This window comes from Typopeltis vanoorti, chromosome 18, assembly GCF_054136105.1.
Source record: "Typopeltis vanoorti isolate ZY-2024b chromosome 18, IOZ_Tvanoo_1.0, whole genome shotgun sequence".
Lineage (NCBI taxonomy): Eukaryota > Metazoa > Arthropoda > Arachnida > Uropygi > Thelyphonidae > Typopeltis > Typopeltis vanoorti.
This window is the reverse complement of record NC_143566.1, coordinates 2,443,103-2,460,556: the sequence shown is the minus strand read 5'-3', so window position 1 is coordinate 2,460,556 and position 17,454 is coordinate 2,443,103. Positions and strand designations below refer to the sequence as shown.

Genomic DNA, 17,454 nt, shown 5'->3' with positions numbered 1-17,454 from the left:
TCACTTAAACAGAATGGGTGAGGAAAGATTAGCAATACAAGTGTTCTCTGCCAAGTTTGCAGGAAAACAACCCAGAGGAAGACCAAGATATAGGTGGATTGATACGGTACAAAGTGCCGACGATAGAAATATAAGATCTGGTAATGTTGGAGCCTTGACAAGTAACAGACTGATTTGGAGGAAAATTGTAGATAGGAAGTTAGTAATGATGTAAATTTTTCATGTAGTACTATCATATCCTGTACAACCTTTGAGGGTACATGGCAAGAATTTGATGATGATGAACTTTAATGAAAAAATTTTTAAAAATAATTCTAGTTATTTTTGGGTACCCCCTCATATATGTTTGCTTAAAAAAAAAAAAAAAAATACTTCGCAAAGTAAAGATGCTGCTGTTAACAATCAACACCGCATTCAGATGGCATGGTGTCATGGCAAGTATTTTTATAAGGCCTCTAACTGCTCACTCCTATGTGGGCTGACATGGTATTTTAATGCGAATGGATGTGAAATGGTTAATAATTGAAACAAACTTTTATCATTAATTACACTATTTAAAGAGAAAAGTATGAGGACACATATAAATAACAACTAAGTGAAAAATATGGGAGTTCACTCACATTTTGTTAAGAATAATTAGCAATTTCCAGAACTTGCACTGCATATTTCTCTAGTTTTTAAATTCCTAAAGAAGCTATTAGTTTTAATTAATGACACACAGATTTTGGCACTCTTAATAATATATACAAATGAGTTCCTATAATCTCATTTAGTTATTTAATTATACTAATCTGATTACAGAATATGAGTTATTCTATAACCAGGAAATGGGAGTAACTGTGTTTGCTATTTCACCTAATTAATCTGGCAATGTATATAATGCCAGAATTATTCCCAAGTGGACCACACATCTGCTTCCCAATCAGCAGGCTGTAGGTTCAAAATGTATGCATGGATGTTTATGAATGTCTTTAGAAGGCAGATGAATATCATGTACCTCCTGCTTATCAGAGCATTGAAGAAGTTCGTTTGTTCCGCAGAGCAGTGTTCCAAATAATCTAGCTCTTAGCTCACGTACAATATTAATAATACTACAGGTTTATAAAGCTTTCATGGGTAGCATTCACATTATTAAAAACTACATCCAACTACTTACTTGTCGAAACTGACTAGCAAAGTCATCAACTCCTTCAGACTTTCTAATACCTTTTCCTCCACCACCTTCTGAAGCCTTTATCATTACAGGAAATCCAATTAGTTGAGCAACCTATATTGAATAAATTTTAATATGTTTATTACTTATGGTTCTCCTTTAAGATTTATGACATCACATCAAGAGTGATCAAGAGTAATAAGAGTGAAATTGAAAGTACTGGAAAGAAAGTAAGATTGAAATAACATAAAAGTGGGTTTTGAACCAAAATCTTTTTTTTTTTTTAATTCATGTAAAAAAGAAAAGGTTATTCTGTTTCATTTTTGTCATCCATTTACAAATGCATGTCAGAACTCATCCTAGTAATTAGATCACAATCAGACCTATTTAGTTCCATTCATCAAAATAAATTTCTCACATAAATTAAACATGTCAGTTACAAAAATATTCCAAAAGCATTAGCACCAGGCATGAACAATATTGCTACAGTTAATATTAGAGTAGTGATATAGATATAATGAGAGTAATAATAGCTACTAAACTTATTTCTGTTAAGTAGTTAAGTCTGACATCCTCTTAAAAACATTTTGAAGGATAGACATACCATCTGGTTTTTTTTTTTTTTTTTTCAAATATTAAACATATATCATGCATTCTAAAAAAAAGAGGGGAAGAGAAGACCCTGACTGCAATGGAAAGACAACATCAAAGATTGGATGGGCAAGAATCTTACAGAAGCAAGAGATAGAGAGGCATGGAAGAGGACTGTTCATCAGCTGCAACCCACTTAAAGAGGAAGCCACAGGATTAGATTAGATCATGCATTCTAATTTATTTAATTACTTCCCATAAACATTTAAATATGTGTTGATATTTAAACTAACCAGATAATATTTAGATGCTAGTAGGTGACCTAAAAAAAATTATCAGTAACAAAAAAATGTAAACAGAATACACAAGACAAACCATTGCATTAACATCAAGTACTTCACCAACAAAACCAATCTAGACATATTCGTAAAAGCATTAAAAAGAGAATTATGCCTCATCTCAGAGCATCACTTTAATGTGAACAACAGCTCAGCTTAGACAAGAACCTAGCCATCTAGGCATCAGCACAATCAATATAGACTTCCCCTACTTCTGTGCTTTCATCAGGTCTGAAAAATTCCAGTGACCAAACACTCAGAACAACTAAGAAACATCGATGGAAGAAAATCAGTATCTTGGTGGAAAGACAAACTAACAGTCCTAAGAAAACATGTAAATGCACTCAGACAACTATATCAAATAACACACAATAATCAAAATTTAAGACAGAGTAGAAGACAGTTCTACTATAAAGCCAAACACAGCTATCAGTCCAAATTTACAAATACAAAAACAAAATCACGTTAAAAATTCTATATTGTTCCAACCTTATCCTTAGAATTGTCTATATAAATTGTTCTTGCTTTATATAAATATAAAGCAAGAATAAGACAACGCCTATATTATCAACTATTAAGAAAACAGATGACTCCTATACTAAAACTTTAGCAGAAACTCCAGCTATTATGATAAACAAGTTTATTCCTGATGATGACGAATCAACAGATAAAGAAATCCACAAAACTTACAGATGAAGAATGGAAACAAACAAGCACTCCTAATGACAATTTATTTACAACTAATGAAATCTAGTTAATATTAAGATCAATGGATCCAAGAAAAACTCCTGGCGAGAACAGAATAACTAACGATATACTCCTAAGAGTGTTTGTCAAATTCCCCGAATTTAACAACAGTTTATAATAAATACCTAAAAAACAGGATGATTTCCTTTATTATGAAAATGCTCTAAAATTATACCCAAAATCAAACCAGGAAAAGAAACATCTGATGAATTTAGCAAATACAGTCCAATCAGTATCATAAATGTTGCTGGTAAGGTACTAGAAAAACATCCAATAAACCGAATAATACACTTTATCTACTGAAGAGACATATTAAGCAGCAATCAATATGCATTTAGACCTCAATCAAGCACAGTACAGGCAATTATGGAGGTTAAAGAGTTCATAGAAGACAGTCTACGGCAAAAAAAAAAAAAAAAGATGTACTACTGATCTCCCTTGACGTACAAGGAGCATTCGATGCTGCATGGCCAGCATCGAAGTGGCCAGCCATAATTAATCAATTAAGAAGTTTCAAATGTCTCCAAAAACCTACTCTACCGTACAAAAAAATATTTTAAAGACAGAGTAGAAGACAGAAAGATGTCAAAGAAGGCTGTTTGCAAGGCTCCTGCTATGGACCAGGTTTCTGAAACACCCAGTATGACTCTTTATTAAGACTTCTTTTCATTACTGAAACAAAAGTCATAGCTTTCTTCAATGATGTGATGATAATGATTCGGGGATGCGACAACTTACAGTTAGAGGAAATGACCAATGAAGAACTGTTTAAAATTGCAGAGTTGGCACATGAGAAGAAAATTATCTTCAATAGCACCGTCTAAAATGCTCCGCATTTCACGTAAAAAATCAAAACAACCTATAGTGGACTTCCTAAACGGGGAGGTTCTCAAGGTAGTAAGTGAGCTAAAATACCTAGGAGTAACAATAGATAAAATATTTATCTTCAACAAGCACATCTCATATGTTGCTGAAGAAAGCTTCTAGGTAAGTCGGCAAGGATAATGTGGAATTAGGGCAACGACCATTGGAAACAATATATACCAGAACTATACTACCACTGATATATGAGTATTATGCTGCACCTGCCTGGAAACATGCACTAAAATCAAAAAAAACAACAAAAGCTAAACATAGTTCAACACCTTATAATCACACAAATAATTAAAGGATACAGGACAACATCTTTCAAGGCAGATTGCACTATTACTAGTCTAACACCAATCTGCCTGAAAATGCAAGAATTTTCTTTTATATATGAAGTGATTTCCAGAAGGTATAATAGAAATTCCAACATTGATCTGATTTGCTACAAACATCCACTTCACTAGAGTAGGTGGGCTAGCCCAGCAAAGAAAACGTAAGGACATCTCTAAAAGTGGCGATTTTCATATATACACTGACAGAAGCAAAACCGAAGAGAATGTTGGTTGTATATTACAGACAGTCCATTATACAAGAACACTGCTCTAGACGGCATCCTCTCTGTTCCAACAACCAAGCAGAACAATTTGCTATAGTTCATTCACTTACATATCTCTGGAAATTAGAATTTAATACTTCTCATCAAAAGACAGCTACAATTTATATTGACAGTAGAAGAACTATAGATGGCAGAAAAAAACCAGAAAAACCATAAGCATTAACAGAACAGACAAGAAATCTGGTTTGGAATCTGACTCTTAAGGGATGAGAAATCAAGTTCTGCTGGGTGATGGTGCATCTGGAGTAGCAGGACATGAGAGAGCAGATCAACTGGCTAAAGAAGTGACCATAAACCAATAGCTAGAAATAAATTACCAAAAGTATTCAAAATCTGTTGGATGAAGAATGGAAAATATCAAAAAACAATCAACAACAAAATAATTCTTGCCAAGTATCAGAAGCAGACTGGCTGAAAAAGCATGCCATCACTCCAGGTTTAACCACACTACTAACAGCATATGGAAAATTAAGACACTACCTACACAGATTCCATATCCTGGAATCCCCATCATGCATTTGTTGCCCACAACTTCGATAGACTGTGTTAATCACATACTTTACAACTATCAGCTACTAGACTTCATCTGGATGCCCCTAATACAACATGTCATCATGGATGACAAGTGGACAGTGTCAAAACAGAGATTTATCCAAAAGTATTGTTCAGAATCAAGTTTACCAATAAGATCAACTTTCAGTTATTGTAAAGTAACATAAATTACTCATATTTGTAAATTTAGGGACACAAAAACACATGTGTTGAACAGATTATTTTATTAATTACTAATAAAATAAAACTTGATGTTTCGACCCCTGTATCGAGGTCATCATCGGAAGAATACAAGTGTATAAGGAACCAAGCTACATGCTCATGCCCTGTATACCGGTAAACTAAATCTACGTAGCTAATTAATCCTTTTCCCTAGCCTGACCTCTAGTGATAAAAAATAAAAATGTAAATTTAAAAAAAAAAAAAATAAATAGAATAAATTAAAAAATAAATAAATAAAAAATAATATATAAAAAAAATAAATGCAACTACAATAAACTGCTAAAGTCCTCATGTATTAATATTCTTCTGGATAGTTCTGATTGTTATAATATGATTTCTTTCAGTTGCTATTGAATGTTACAAACACTTCACCAGGTTGTCTTCTTGTAGTGGGATTTTTCTATGACTAGTTTAGGTTGTTATAGATGGGTCCCTCCACATTCTTCAAATGGTTAGGCCATCATTTTTGTTGAGATTTGGGTTGTGTTTGAGCATTTCACATGACTCTTTAAATTTTCTCTCAAACCAGGTTTTAGTGCGGTGTAGGGACTTGGTATTTTTCCAATCAATTCTGTGGTATGGTTGGAGTGCATGGTCAGAAAGGCCGGTTTTATCAATATGGAGGTATTTAATGTGTCGTTTGTGTTCGTCTTGTCTGATTGGGATAGTTCGCCCTGTTACCCCCCTATGTATGGTATGTTACATGTGCACTGTATTTTGTATACCCCTGGGTGGGCTAGGTGTGGAAGAGGATCTTTAGAAGAACTGAGTAGGTGTCTTAATTTATTTGGGGGTTTAAAAGTGGTTTTAATGTTGTATTTGCGAAGTGTTCTGTGTATTTTTTCAGAAATGCCTCTAACATAAGGAATGGCAATAGCATTCTTGAAATCTTTTATTGTTCTTACTGGTATCTTTATGGAGGATCTTGTGAATAGTTTTTTTACTGTATCCATTTTTGATAAATGTTTGGTTGATGATCTTCTATTCCTGATTTAGAGCCTGTTCATTAGAACAAATAGTTAGGGCTCTGTGTTTAAGGGTGCTTATGACACCTAGTTTTTGTGTTGGGTGGTGGTAAGAATTTTTGTGTATGTATTGGCCTGTATGTGTAGGTTTGCGGTAAACTGAGAAGGAGAGACAGCCAGAGGGAAGACATGTGACAAATGTGTCTAGGAAAGGAAGAGAGTTGTTTTTTTCCATTTCAATGGTGAATTGGAAATGTTTGTGTTGTTTGTTTAGGTGGCTAAGGAATGTGTTTAGAGCTTCATGGCCGTGGGGACAAATGGCGAAAATATCGTCGAAGTATCTGAGCCAAATTTTGGGCTTTAGACATGCTGTCTCTACAGCACATTGCTCAAAGTTTTCCATATAAAAGTTAGCTATTGGGGGGGGAAAGTGGTGAGCCCATGGCTGTACCTTCTTTTTGAAGGTAAAAATTGTTTTGCCACAAGAAATATCCGGAGTGGAGTACGTGGGCAAAGAGGGCTGTGATGTCGTGTGGAAATATGTTCTAGGAGCAAGATCATGTCATTGATTGGGACACTGGTGAAAAGGGAAGTTATGTCAGAGCTGACTAATAAATCTTGGTCGTTGAGTGTAATATTATTAATTTTATTAATGAAATGTTGTGTATTTTTTTATGTAGGAAGGGGACTGACCTACCAATTCATTGAGTGTGGCAGCTAATTTTTTGGCTAAGTGATAATTTGGGCTGTCAATTCCTTCAACAATTGGACGAAGTGGTGTGCCTGGTTTGTGTATTTTTGGCAGGCGATAAATTCTGGGTGCACGGGTATACTGAGGTATTAATTTTTTTGTTGTTTCTTTGGGCCATGTGTGGACGGATTTGATTAATTCAGTTGTTTTCTTTTTGTTATGTTTTGTGGGGTTGTAGTTTACCATTTGGTAGGTGTTGTGGTCCGATATTAAATGGTTCATTTTTTCAATGTATGTTGTACAGTCTAAAAGGACAGTGGCATTGGCTTATCTGCTTTCGTGATTATAATGTCTTGGTTATTTTTTAAGGATTTAAGGGCTAGATTTTCGGTTTTGTTTAAGTTGGTGCTTAGTTTTTTGTTTGAATTTAGTATACACGATGTTTCCATTCGTATTTTATCAGCAAAAATGGTGGGGAGGGATCTTAAACCCCTCTTGATATGATACACGATATCAAGTTTGTTTACTGACCTCGGAGCAGTGGCGTAGTTCAAACCTTTCTTTAGCAGCGAGAGTTCACCTTGGGTGAGATTGTGGTTTGATTGGTTGATGACCAATCAGTGGTCTGATGGTGGTTGGTTGCTCCTAACATTGTTTGTGGGCGATTGGCTGCTCCTTATGATGTCGGTTTGTGATTGGCTGTTCCTTTCGTAATGGCATCTTGATGGTCTTGTGCTTTTCTGTTGTTGTAGGGCTTGAAATTTCATTACTAATTTTTCTTTTTTTTTCAGTAATGAGTGCTTCGGATAGCTCAAATTTGAGCTATCCGACTACGTAATTCCAGAAATTTGGGAGATTCTAGACAGGATCACTGACAACTCGGCCAAGCACTCATTACTGAAAAACAAAGAAAAATTAGTAATGAAATTTCAAGCCTTACAACAACAGAAAAGCACAAGACCATCAAGATGCCATTACGAAAGGAACAGCCAATCACAAACCGACATCATAAGGAGCAGCCAATCGCCCACAAAATGTTAGGAGCAACCAACCACCATCAGACCACTGCTTGGTTATAAACTAATCAAACTACAATCTCACCCAAGGTGAACTCTCGCCGCTAAAGAAAGGTTTGAACTACGCCACTGCTCCGAGGTCAGTAAACAAACTTGATATCGTGTATCATATCAAGAGAGATTTAAGATCCCTCCCCACCATTTTTGCTGATAAAATACGAATGGAAACATCGTGTATACTAAATTCAAACAAAAAACTAAGCACCAACTTAAACAAAACCGAAAATCTAGCCCTTAAATCCTTAAAAAATAACCAAGACATTATAATCACGAAAGCAGATAAAGCCAATGCCACTGTCCTTTTAGACTGTACAACATACATTGAAAAAATGAACCATTTAATATCGGACCACAACACCTACCAAATGGTAAACTACAACCCCACAAAACATAACAAAAAGAAAACAACTGAATTAATCAAATCCGTCCACACATGGCCCAAAGAAACAACAAAAAAATTAATACCTCAGTATACCTGTGCGCCCAGAATTTATGGCCTGCCAAAAACACACAAACCAGGCACACCGCTTCGTCCAATTGTTGAGGGAATTGACAGCCCAAATTATCACTTAGCCAAAAAATTAGCTGCCACACTCAATGAATTGGTAGGTCAGTCCCCTTCCTACATAAAAAATACACAACATTTCATTAATAAAATTAAAAACATTACGCTCAACGACCAAGATTTATTAGTCAGCTCTGACATAACTTCCCTTTTCACCAATGTCCCAATCAATGACACGATCTTGCTCCTACAGAACATATTTCCAAATGACATCACAGCCCTTTTTGCCCACGTACTCTGCCCCGGATATCTCTTGTGGCAAAACAATTTTTACCTTCAAAAAGAAGGTACAGCCATGGGCTCACCACTTTCTCCCCCAATAGCTAATTTTTATATGGAAGACTGAGCAATGTGCTCTAGAGACAGCATGTCTAAAGCCCAAAATTTGGCTCAGATACTTCGACGATATTTTCACCATTTGTCCCCACGGCCATGAAGCTCTAAACACATTCCTTAGCCACCTAAACAAACAACACAAACATATCCAATTCACCATTGAAATGGAAAAAAACAACTCTCTTCCTTTCCTAGACACACTTGTCACATGTCTTCCCTCTGGCTGTCTCTCCTTCTCAGTTTACTGCAAACCTACACATTCAGGCCAATATATACACAAAAATTCTTACCACCACCTAACACAAAAACTAGGTGTCATGAGCAACCTTAAACACAGAGCCCTAACTATTTGTTCTAATGAACAGGCTCTAAATCAGGAATAGAAGATCATCAACCAAACATTTATCAAAAATGGATACAGTAAAAAAACTATTCACAAGATCCTCCATAAAGATACCAGTAAGAACAATAAAAGATTTCAAGAATGCTATTGCCATTCCTTATGTTAGAGGCATTTCTGAAAAAATACACAGAACACTTCGCAAATACAACATTAAAACCACTTTTAAACCCCCAAATAAATTAAGACACCTACTCAGTTCTTCTAAAGATCCTCTTCCACACCTAGCCCACCCAGGGGTATACAAAATACAGTGCACATGTAACATACCATACATAGGGGGGTAACAGGGCGAACTATCCCAATCAGACAAGACGAACACAAACGACACATTAAATACCTCCATATTGATAAAACCGGCCTTTCTGACCATGCACTCCAACCATACCACAGAATTGATTGGAAAAATACCAAGTCCCTACACCGCACTAAAACCTGGTTTGAGAGAAAATTTAAAGAGTCATGTGAAATGCTCAAACACAACCCAAATCTCAACAAAAATGATGGCCTAACCATTTGAAGAATGTGGAGGGTCCCATCTATAACAACCTAAACTAGCCATAGAAAAATCCCACTACAAGAAGACAACCTGGTGAAGTGTTTGTAACATTCAATAGCAACTGAAAGAAATCATATTATAACAATCAGAACTATTCAGAAGAATATTAATACATGAGGACTTTAGCAGTTAATTGTAGTTGCATTTATTTTTTTTATATATTATTTTTTTTTTTTTTTTTTTTTTTTTTTAATTTTAATTTTTATTTTTTTATCCCTAGAGGTCAGGCTAGGGAAAAGGATCAATTAACTACGTAGATTTAGTTTACCGGTATACAGGACATGAGCATGTAGCTTGGTTCCTTATACACTTGTATTCTTCCGATGATGACCTCGATACAGGGGTCGAAACGTCAAGTTTTATTTTATTAGTAATTAATAAAATAATCTGTTCAACACACGTGTTTTTGTGTCCCTAAATTTACAAATATGAGTAATTTATGTTACTTTACAATAACTGAAAGTTGATCTTATTAAACTTAATTAATTCTGAACAATACTTTTGGATAAATCTCTATTTTGACATTGACCACTTGTCTCCATGATGACATGTTGTATTAGGGGCATCCAGATGAAGTCTAGTAGCTGATAGTTGTAAAGTATGTGATTAACACAGTCTATTGAAGTTGTGGGCAACAAATGCATGATGGGGATTCCAGGATATGGAATCTGTGTAGGTAGTGTCTTAATTTTCCATGTACTGTTAGTAGTGTGGTTAAACCTGGAGTGATGGCATGCTTTTTCAGCCAGTCTGCTTCTGATACTTGGCAAGAATTATTTTGTTGTTGATTGTTTTTTGATATTTTCCATTCTTCATCCAACAGATTTTGAATACTTTTGGTAATTTATTTCTAGCTATTGGTTTATGGTCACTTCTTTAGCCAGCTGATCTGCTCTTTCATGTCCTGCTACTCCAGATGCACCATCACCCAGCAGAACTTGATTTCTCATCTCATACTTTTGGTAATTTATTTCTAGCTATTGGTTTATGGTCACTTTCTTAGCCAGCTGATCTGATCTCTCATGTCCTGCTACTCCAGATGCACCATCACCCAGCAGAACTTGATTTCTCATCTCATAACCTTAAAAGGAAGTAACATAAATTACTGATATTGTGCAAATTATATAGTGTAAATACAAGTATCATCATCAGTTGCATCAGTCTTGGAACTGGTAGCTCAGCATCAATTTCCTCCATTCCGCTCTACCATTGGCCTTCTTCTTAATCTCCTGGTAACTCCTCAGACAAGTGCTTTCTTTGACTTGGTCAACAAGCTTTCCCCTGATCTGCCTCTTATTCTTTTCCCCTCTATTTTGCCTTCAGTTTATTCTTTTCACAAGTCCATCATGCCGAAGTATATGTCTATACCACCTATCCCTACTAATTTTGATTGATCTAATTAGATTTCTTGTTTCACTTATCTCTCTCTCAGGACTTGTTTGTTTGATTTTTTTTTTCTGTCCATTTTATTTTGTTCATGCGGCACCAGCATCACACTTCAAAAGCCTCCAATCTTCTTACGTCTTCTCCGCCTAGAATCCAGGTTTCACATCCATACAGTGTGATGCTCCATATCAATGTCTTTATTAATTTTTTTTTTCAATTGTATTGTGGTTTCCTGTTAAAATGCTTTTCATCTTAGAGAATGGGGCTTTTGCATTGTTTAAATACATGTATATATAAAAATATAAATATGAATTTAAATGTCAGAATACATACAAATAGATGTAAAAATATAAATGTAAATAGGAATATTGATACAAAAATATAAATGTTAATCAGTACTTGGAAGTTACTTGTAATATATACATTGTATGCAATAAAACATGTAGGAAATAAATTATCTCATGTTAGGGTTACTATTGGGAGGGAAACAAAAAACTCAGGCAGTCCAGACTTACGTAACATTCTGCAAAATTTAACTTGAATTTTACAAGTTAAATTTAACTCTCATTAATCACTCACTGTTGCGCATATTTACAGCATATGTATGAGGAAGGGCATTAGCATCTTTAAAAGTTTATTTCTATTATCTTCATTCAAAGGATGCACACAAAATAGACTGTAGGAATAATTATTAATGCTAAGTATATGGGTATTAATGCTAAGTGCATGGGTAGAGTTAATTTGGTTGGTTAGGTCAGACTTCCATAAGTCTGACCTAACTTCCAGACTGTTTCTCTTTGGACTGTTTTGTCCTCCATCTGCTTTGCCCACCTTCAGATTGACATTAAAATTGTCAATATCAGCATTATTCAGAAATTTTCATCATGAAAAAGGTTAGGTTAGGTTCTCTATGTTGTGTGTACAAAGAGAAAGTGGAACTTGTGGTAAAGACATTTTTGATGTTTTCCATGACACAAAAATCAATTTCAAAAACTTTTATATATGTGACAGGACACATTAAGTACCTGGTTGAAAATTTTTTTAAAGTCATGACTTTTTTTCCAGTCATGATTGTACCTACCCTAGTGAAGAGAGGGGGGTGGGGGAGACACTGCATCTTATGAGAATATGAATACAAATACACTGCATGTCTGTGTTCAACAATAAGGAAGGCACATGAATAAACTTTGGACAAAAACTGTTTGCAAAAATCTATCAATTTTTTTTTCATAGTCTGTTCTGAAACTTCAAAATGATAGTAGCAATTTTATTTTATTTTTTCTTTTGTTTTGAGAATTCTGTGTATATATATATATATATATATATATATATATATATTCTGTATATATATATATTTCTTTCACACTAAGTTATAATTGCAGATAAAGATTTTCAGCATTTCAGTTTGATAAAACCTGCATGTTCTCTTAAACTATGATTAATGAAATCAGAAAATAAATCAGGATATAATTCAAAATCACAATATCAAACTTTTTCAAAAGTATTAACTAATATCATTACTCATTTTTCCCCATCACTATTTCAACAATTCTTACATAAAAAAAAAATAATACTTAAACCACACTAGTTAGAAAAATAATGAACTGTTATTTTTCTACTAGCAAGGGTTTGATGGGAATTATTTCTGATGTTTCAGGAGTGAAAACCTATTCATTTTTTCTTTTCTCTTTTCTGATTTGCTCTACTGATACTGCAAATATATCGTGGTATTCAGGCATTAGAAGATTTATACCCCTAAATCAGGCTCTGGCACAACCAAGACTGGCAGTCTGAGCGCGACTATATTTCTGGCTGGTTGTAGGGCTCGTACATTGGCTATCCGTAACTATATTTTTTAAGCAAATTATAACATAGATTAATATATTAATTAAAATAAATATAATTAATATTTTAAATATTTTGGCAAAGTCAAATTGGCATCATCAGGAAACCAAATATGATATGTGCATGTAGGAACTACGCCAAGTAATGAGGCTGAAGCATGTCACAACTGAGAGTAAGCCTAAAGTCCAAAACAGAACCTAACCCCCCGAAGTAGGATAAAGTGGAAGTTTTTGGCTGTTGAGTTGAAGCACAAATGATGAGAGTTTCCCAAATTTGGGGCAGTCAAAGCAATCAAATGTGGTGAGGTTTGGATGGTTTCTTAAGGCAGAAGTAGATTCGAGGAAAAGTTTTTCATATTTTTGTAATGTAATGCAGCAGAGTGGCCTTCTTCCATCATATCCTATGGCAGGCATACAAAGCATGGTCAGCAAGTCCTGAGTGGCTGTAGTATTGGAGGTGGATATAGTCCTTTTGTTCATTTCTGATGCTGGCTGTCCTGCCTGTCTGGTCATAGTAGGATAGTTTACACCTTACGATAAGCACTGTGGCTGGTCTTTGGTGGGACAAATAAGCGATGCTAATTTTTTATATGATCTGCAAGTAGTTGGAAGCATTCTTTTAGGATTTTAGTTGGTTTTTCAGATGTGCCTTAGATTTATGGAATGATGATCTCTCTGGTGTAATCTCTACTCCATTTTAATATTTTTTTGAATATTGTGGGAATTATAGCCATTGACTAAGAAGGCAATAGCTACAACTGGTTAAAAATATGTTGAGAGTATGCATTCCATGTGGCCAAATACAGAACACGTCATTCAAGAAACCATAACCAAACAGTGAGATAATGTGAGTCTCTAAATGTTTGTGGAGGATAGAGCATTCTCTTCAAATGATTCTATGAATAAATTAGTAAGGAGAAAAAAGGAAACAGCCCAAAACTGGCCCCTCTATTTGCTTGTTGAATTTTCTTTGCCAAATGAAATAGCCAGAGTTCATAGTAAACTTAAACAAGGCTGAAATACTGGGAAGAAATTAAGCTTGAAGTGGGACATGGTGAACAGAGAGATGACATCAAAACTAACCATAATGTCAGTCTATTAAATACGAGGTTTTCTACACAGATTTTAAAGTAGGTTGAGTTTTTTATATGTGTGAAGGGGTGTTGCCCCTATATTAGGAAAGCACTTAGGTAAATATTTGGCTAATTTGTATGTGGATGAATCAGGGTCATCTACAATTGGGCATAATGGCACATTCTGTTTATGGATTTTAAGTAGTCCATATCAACGACATAGTGGAGTTGTTCATTGAACACTATTGGGGTATTTCATCCTGGAGAAGTAGGTTTTAATACTAGGGGGATAGGGCAGGTTCGAGGTTTAGAAGTGCAAGAGCGTGTTTCAAATACTGAGTACTCTGGATGTCAATAAAGCAGTGGGACTGGATGGAATTTCACCATGGGTTTTGAGAGAATGTGCTAAAGAACTGATAGCTCCCTTGACCTGACTTTACAATGTGAAAGTCTGGCCAAGGGAAAGGTACCCAAGGTGTGGTAGGAGGATAAGATAGTGCCATTGCATAATGGTTGTAGAAGATTGGAAGAGTCAAACTATAGATCAGTTTGTGTTTCATCAGTAGTTATGATCTTGGAGAAATTAGTGAGGAATCATGTACAGCATTGGGTAGATGAGGTAATATTATCTGTGAGAGAGTCAACACGGATTTGTTAAGGGGCATTCTTGCTTTAGTAATATGAGTGCCTTCTATAATAAAGTAAAAAAGAGCAGCTGATGAAGGAAAGGTATATTCTGCTATTTCTTTTGGATTTTACAAATGAATTTGACAAGGTACCACATGATAAGCTGATATTTAGGTTGCAACACATGGATTTAGAAGGATTCAGGATTGGCTATCTGATAGGTATCACAGAGTTGTGTATATGGGAGAGCAATATCAAGCAGGCAGAAGGTTGCGAGTGGAGGTCCCACAGGGACCAAGTACATGGACCTCTATTGTTTAACCTTTATATCAATGACATTGTCAATGAATTGCAAGGGGATATTCAGATGTTTGCAGATGAAGTGCAGCTGGAAAGGGTTATTAGTAATAGTATGGATGTAGTAGCCCTGCAAGAGGATTTGAATAAACTGGAGAGATGGGCAAATGAATGGGAGATCAGTTCAATTCAGCTAAATGTACAGTCTTGAAGTTTGGGATACATTGATGGGAGGCTGCATTCTCTGTTGCAGGAGCTGTACTACTGGAGAAAGTAGGGGAGGTAAGGGATATTAGGGTGATTATTGTTAGAAACCTGAAATTCAGGGAACATATTGCAAAGGTGACAAAGGTAACCCAGAGGATGGCTGCAATACTGAGAAGGATGCTGACCTGCAGAGATAAAAGTGTCGTCATTCCATTGTATAAAGTCCTGATCAGACCACACCTGGAATATTGTTCGGAAATTTGGTCCCCAGGATTTGAAGGAAATAAATTAACTGTGGAAAGGTTGCAGAGACAGATAACAAAGGGAGTCTAAGGACTGCACAAAGTTATGAAGCCAAAGGAATGTGGACTGCAGAGTTTGGTAGATAGAACAAGGAGAGGTGATATGACTGAAACTTTTAAACTATTGAGATGTAGCTACAGGGTTGACAATGAGGAGTTCTATTGCTTGGTGGAACAGGAGGAAGGAGTGATGACAAGGGACCATCCCTGGAAGTTACAAAAATAAGATGTGAGCAAGAGGGTGAGCAGTGGTTTCTTTGTATGGAGGGTGGGTGAACCGCTGAGTGCAATGCCTGCTAGTGGTGAAAGTACGAATGCTCAATGAGTTCAAGGAGTGATATGATAAACTGTGTTTTTTACAATGGGCCTCCCACAATCAGTCTTTTGACTCCATGGATGTCTAAATCATAACAGTAATAATATTATTATTATTAGCAACAGTGAAAAGTCAGCTACTGGAACAAATCTTAAAACACAACTCAACATCACCAGAGTTCAAGATCACTACTATCAACATAAGAAATCTGAATGGCAAAGAAATGGAGCTAATGGAGGAATTAGATGAGTACGAGATTGTAATAGGGGTGACTGAAACAAAAAAAGACAAAAAACTGGTGAGATCCGAGCAATAACTGGTGATTTCTGAGCAATAAATACAAAATGTTATATTAAGGCAATAACAATCAGGGAAAAGAAGCAGTACCTATAGTATTTAACACTAAATATGAGGCTAATCTTTTTGAATTGCAGGCAATATCAAGTGGTAGTAATGTGGGCAAATATCAGAATGGGGAACTGGACATAGAGATGCCTATGGTGCCACAAAAGGGTCTACTAAGGTAGATGTGGAGAAATTGTTTGAGGCTTTAGAGAAAGCAACTGACACAATGAAAAAGGAAAAGTTGGTTTTTGTTGGAGATCTAAATAGCAGAGTAGGAAATGATTGGCAGACATACAAAAATATTTTGGGAAAATTTGGAGAAAAGAGCAAAGCTAATAACAATGGCAAATACCTGTTAGATTTCTGCTCAGGACATGGAATGGTTATTACTAACACAATGTTCCAACATAAAAATGTGAACAAATTCACTTGGACAGAAGAGGCAAGGAATAAGAAAAGTCTCATTGACTATGTTATTGGTGATAGTGATGTTTTCTCCCTGGTGCAGGACACGAGAGTGTACAGAGGATTTGAAATTGAAAGTGATCACCATTTAGTCTTGAGCAGGATAAAACTGAATTTCATATTGAAAAGAAAAACATATAAGAAAGTTTTAAAGTGAATAAAAGTAGAGCAGCTTTCAGATTCACTATACACAAAAATACACAAACATTGAGAAAAAATGAAAGAGTTTGAGAACAGGAACCAAACCTTGGAGATTCAGTGGCAAAACCTGAAGAAAACACTGGTTGATTCAGCCAGAGAGGCATGTGGTGAGGACGTCTGCAAGGATAGAAAAATCAGTGATGAACACAGGAAGTTAAAGAGGCAGTTATGGAAAAGAAGAAAACATACCAAAAGTTACTGGCAAATAAGTCAGCTTGTGATCTTAGAGAATACAGAGACAAATGTAAGAAACACTGTGTAAAACTAGCTAAACAAAAGTCATGACAAGACTGGTAAGAACAGAGAAAGTAAATATCAAGGTGGCAAGATATTCCAGAGATTGTTGAAGAAGCTCAGAAATGGAGGAAAGAGTGCTGAGTGCTGTAAAAGAAATTTGAGATAATAAAAGTGACATGAAAACTGGAGAAAAAGATATCCTCGGAGTAAGGAGTAATTACTTTGAAAAATTGCTAAATGAAACAAGCAGTGATAGCACAGTGGTAAAAAAAACTCAACAGGCATACAGTCAGGAATACATATCCATACTTGAAGTAGAAAAAGCCATCAAAGGCCTGAAATGTGGAAAGGCAGCAGGAGTAGATGATATTCGACCATCTACTGGCTGCACTACATAGTTCAGGCCTGAACAGAGGGACGAATTCCGGGTGATTGGAGTAGAGCTCTGATACTACACATATATAAAAAGGGAAATA

General features: G+C 35.6%; 1 protein-coding gene across 1 annotated transcript in view; it reads right to left on the bottom strand.

Annotated features, from left to right (window-relative positions):
- ACC (acetyl-CoA carboxylase) overlaps positions 1 to 17,454 on the bottom strand; it is a 1,393,224-nt gene that overhangs the window by 1,233,406 nt on the left and 142,364 nt on the right. Inside the window, exon 10 of the mRNA XM_090408519.1 lies at positions 1,157 to 1,267. Within this exon, the coding sequence (XP_090264645.1) occupies positions 1,157 to 1,267 (111 nt within the window). The remainder of the gene's footprint in view (positions 1 to 1,156; positions 1,268 to 17,454) is intronic.